At 51.5% G+C, this 3,275-nt stretch overlaps 1 protein-coding gene across 1 annotated transcript; it reads left to right on the forward strand.

Moving 5' to 3' along the window:
- The first annotated feature begins 223 nt into the window (after window positions 1-223).
- Window positions 224-2,704, forward strand: LOC138953319 (uncharacterized). Its single transcript, XM_070325117.1, has one exon. The coding sequence runs from the start codon at window positions 224-226 to the stop codon at window positions 2,702-2,704; it is 2,481 nt and encodes an 826-aa protein (XP_070181218.1).
- The last annotated feature ends 571 nt before the right edge of the window (window positions 2,705-3,275 follow it).

Below are 3,275 nucleotides of genomic sequence, written 5' to 3' on the forward strand. Positions count from 1 at the left end.
AAAGGTCGTAGCTTTAATTTGATGTATTGTTTGTTAGGATTGGTTATGTATTTGTTTAAATAACGTAGGGTAAAGCAAGTGTAAGAAACACAGATTCCGTGTTTCTGGCCGTATTCAGGCGATTTTTATTCTCGGCGGACGGTGCTTTCTGTGCAGTCCGCGCCGGGGCTATAAGTATAGGCCGGAAGAGAAGAAATTTGTGACTCCGGCGCCCGATAACACAATGCCCATCAACAGCGATTTCACGCTCAAAGACCTAGCAAAGGCAATTGCTGGCATCAAGACGGGAAACGTGGCCACTGGCACGGACCCGATCTCTTACAAGATGATACAGCATCTCCCAGACAGCATGCTTGAAAAACTCCTGCTCTTCTTCCAGGCCTGCTGGGAGGGGAACTGCATTCCCCAGGCCTGGAGAGAAGCTCTAGTCGTTGCGATTCCAAAGGAAGGGAAGCCTAAAAACTCCCCCTCCAGCTATAGACCGATTTCACTGACACCCCACCTGGGGAAGATCTATGAGCGCATGGTAAAGAACAGGCTTGAGTTCTTCTTGGACAAACACAATGTCATCCCGCTCTTCCAGGCTGGGTTCCGAAAGGGAAGGAATTGCATGGAGCACGTGGTCAGACTCACAGCTCATGCAAAACGAGCACTCACCAGAAACAGGATCCTAATGGCCACCTTTTTCGACATCAGGCGCGCCTTTGACACAGTATGGCATGGGAAGCTTTTGGACAAACTTGCGAAGCTGGGCTTATCAGGCAGAATACTGGGCTTCGTCCAGGAATTCCTCAGAGACAGGACCCTGGCGGTCAGGGTCGGACAGTCTGTCTCTAAGTCTCACTCCATTGATATGGGCGTACCTCAGGGGAGCATCATTGCCCCCATCCTCTTCAGCTTGATGCTTCACGATATTGGTCAGATTGGCCTGGAAGGAGGAACAATGTCTCTGTACGCAGATGACCTAGCCTTCTGGATGGAACCAGTCAGACACCACATGACTGAGCAGAACAGACTCAAGTATCAAGCGCAAATTGACAAGATCGCAAAGTATATGCTTGCAAACGGCTTTGAACTCTCACACGAGAAGACAGTGTTCCTGGTGTTCACAAGAAGAAGGGGGCTCAAAGCCCAGTACCACCTGACCCTAAACGGAATGCAAATCAAACCAAGCAAAACTGCAAAGTTTCTTGGGGTCACGATCTCTGATGATCTGATCTGGCAACAACACATCGACTCTCTAATTCTCAAAGCCCGACGATCAGTCAACCTGATCAAGGTTCTAAAATCTCAGTCCTGGGCAGCTGGTAAAGCCCTTGTGCACCTGGTAAATGCGCTGGTCCGCTCCAGACTAACATACGGACAAGAAGCCTACTTTAGCATGCCACAAAGCCTCTGGAACAAACTGGAACGCCTGGAGCTCTCAGCCTTAAAACTGGCTCTGGGCGTTCCAAAAGGGGCCATAAACTGTCTCGCCTATCAGGAAGCAGGCATGATCCCCCTGAAGGAAGAATGTCACCTCCGCTGCGCTCAGTTCGTTGCTCGAGCATCGGCTGTACCCAACACTGTACAGGAAGTGTTCACGGCAACCTTCCATCCGACACAAACCTCCTGGCACGAGACCTGGAAAGAAAAGAAAACATGCTTGGCGGAGCGGTACGAAACCCTCCACGACCATACCATAGATGTACTGACCCAGTGCCAAATTGACCAGACACGAATGGCTGAGCTGCCAACCAATCCGTACCCATCATGGCTGATCGAAAAGCCACAGATCAGCCACACGTATGGCGACGCAGTTTCCAAAAAGGAGAACCCACTCCTCCTAGCGACCATGGCCAAGGAGATTCTGGACGGCAGGCTCCGCAACTACCTCAAAGTCTACACGGACGGCTCTGTCCTGGACAACGGCGAGGTGGGTTGTGCTTTTGCGATCCCAGAGTTCAACTTGGTGCGAAAATATAAACTAAACGAGGGGGTCAGTATCTTCACGGCGGAGATGTATGCCATTCTCATGGCCTGCTCCCACGTGAACGACAACATGGCCATACCCATGGGAGTGGCAATCCTCTCAGACTCGAAATCCTCCTTGCAAGCGCTGGCAAGCGAGACAGGCAACAGACCAGAACTCCGCATGGAAATCCAGGCTCTATGTCACCAAATTATGGTTCGGGGCACCGACCTCGTTCTCATGTGGTTACCATCCCACACAGGCATCAGGGGCAATGACCTGGCTGACAGGGCAGCAAAAGCCGCGGCCCTCTCCGAGGGCCCGGTCCTAGACCTGAAATATTCGGTCACAGAAGCGAAAGGCAAACTGGCTAAGGCTGTGAGAAAAGGGTATGGCGAGACCCTCAAGGAAAGATGCACAAAGCACGGATGGCTAGCGCTGCCTCCGGACAGAAAGGGCCACCATCACCCGTTCCCCCTGAAGGAGATGCAGCTGCTCCGGCGCATTCGCACCGTGAGCTCCTACTACTCCTTCACCTTCCCCCGCTGCGAATGTGGAATGGCCCTAGACTTCCACCACCTCTTCGCAGGTTGCCAACCTCTGACCCCGGAGATGGCACCACTCTCCCAGTACAGGACTTCCCACGGACTAAGTCTACACGACTTCCTCCGACCTCATCAGTCCCTCGGCCTGATACCGATGAGAACCTTGACCCGTTCCATCCTGAAATCGTCTGTTGCCAAATGGTTCTGAGGATGCTGGAGATGCAGGCCCAGCCAGAACCAGTTCAGACTTTCGAAGGATACCCCCAAACACCCCATCCTGTCAGGCCCACCCCCATTCCTGAAATCGTCTGTGGCCAAATGGCTCTGAGGTTGCTGGAGGCATAGGCCCAGCCAGATCCAGTTCAGACCTTAGAAGGACCTCCCCCCAATCCTCCCTCCTGCTGCCAACCGTCGAAAGGACAAGGAACCCAGAGGTCTGTTGGTAGAGCCTTGGCCCTGGAAAGGACAGGGTTCCCGACCCTCTATCTTGCACAGGCCGGTCGAGCCTAGCCTCTGGACAGGCACGGAACCTGGCAACCTGCCAGTTGAGCCGTGTCCATGGAAGGGGGAAGGTTCCCGGACCTGTGCCCCATGTTTTTTTATTTTATTTTTTTTATTTTTTTTTTTTTTTTTTTTTTTTTTTTTTTTTTTCTTCTCCCTCGTACCACAACCATCTAAGGTTCCCCATATTAAACTATGTGTATCTATGTTTATATCAATAGTAAATGTCTATGTGTTTATTGTTAGTAAATGTTCTACGTTACATGTATTATGAGTGT

This window comes from Littorina saxatilis, linkage group LG17, assembly GCF_037325665.1.
Source record: "Littorina saxatilis isolate snail1 linkage group LG17, US_GU_Lsax_2.0, whole genome shotgun sequence".
NCBI classification, from domain to species: Eukaryota; Metazoa; Mollusca; class Gastropoda; order Littorinimorpha; family Littorinidae; genus Littorina; species Littorina saxatilis.

Bases quoted from the DNA above. Each gene is read 5' to 3' on its own strand.
- LOC138953319 (XM_070325117.1), top strand. From the start codon at position 224: ATGCCCATCAACAGCGATTTCACGCTCAAAGACCTAGCAAAGGCAATT.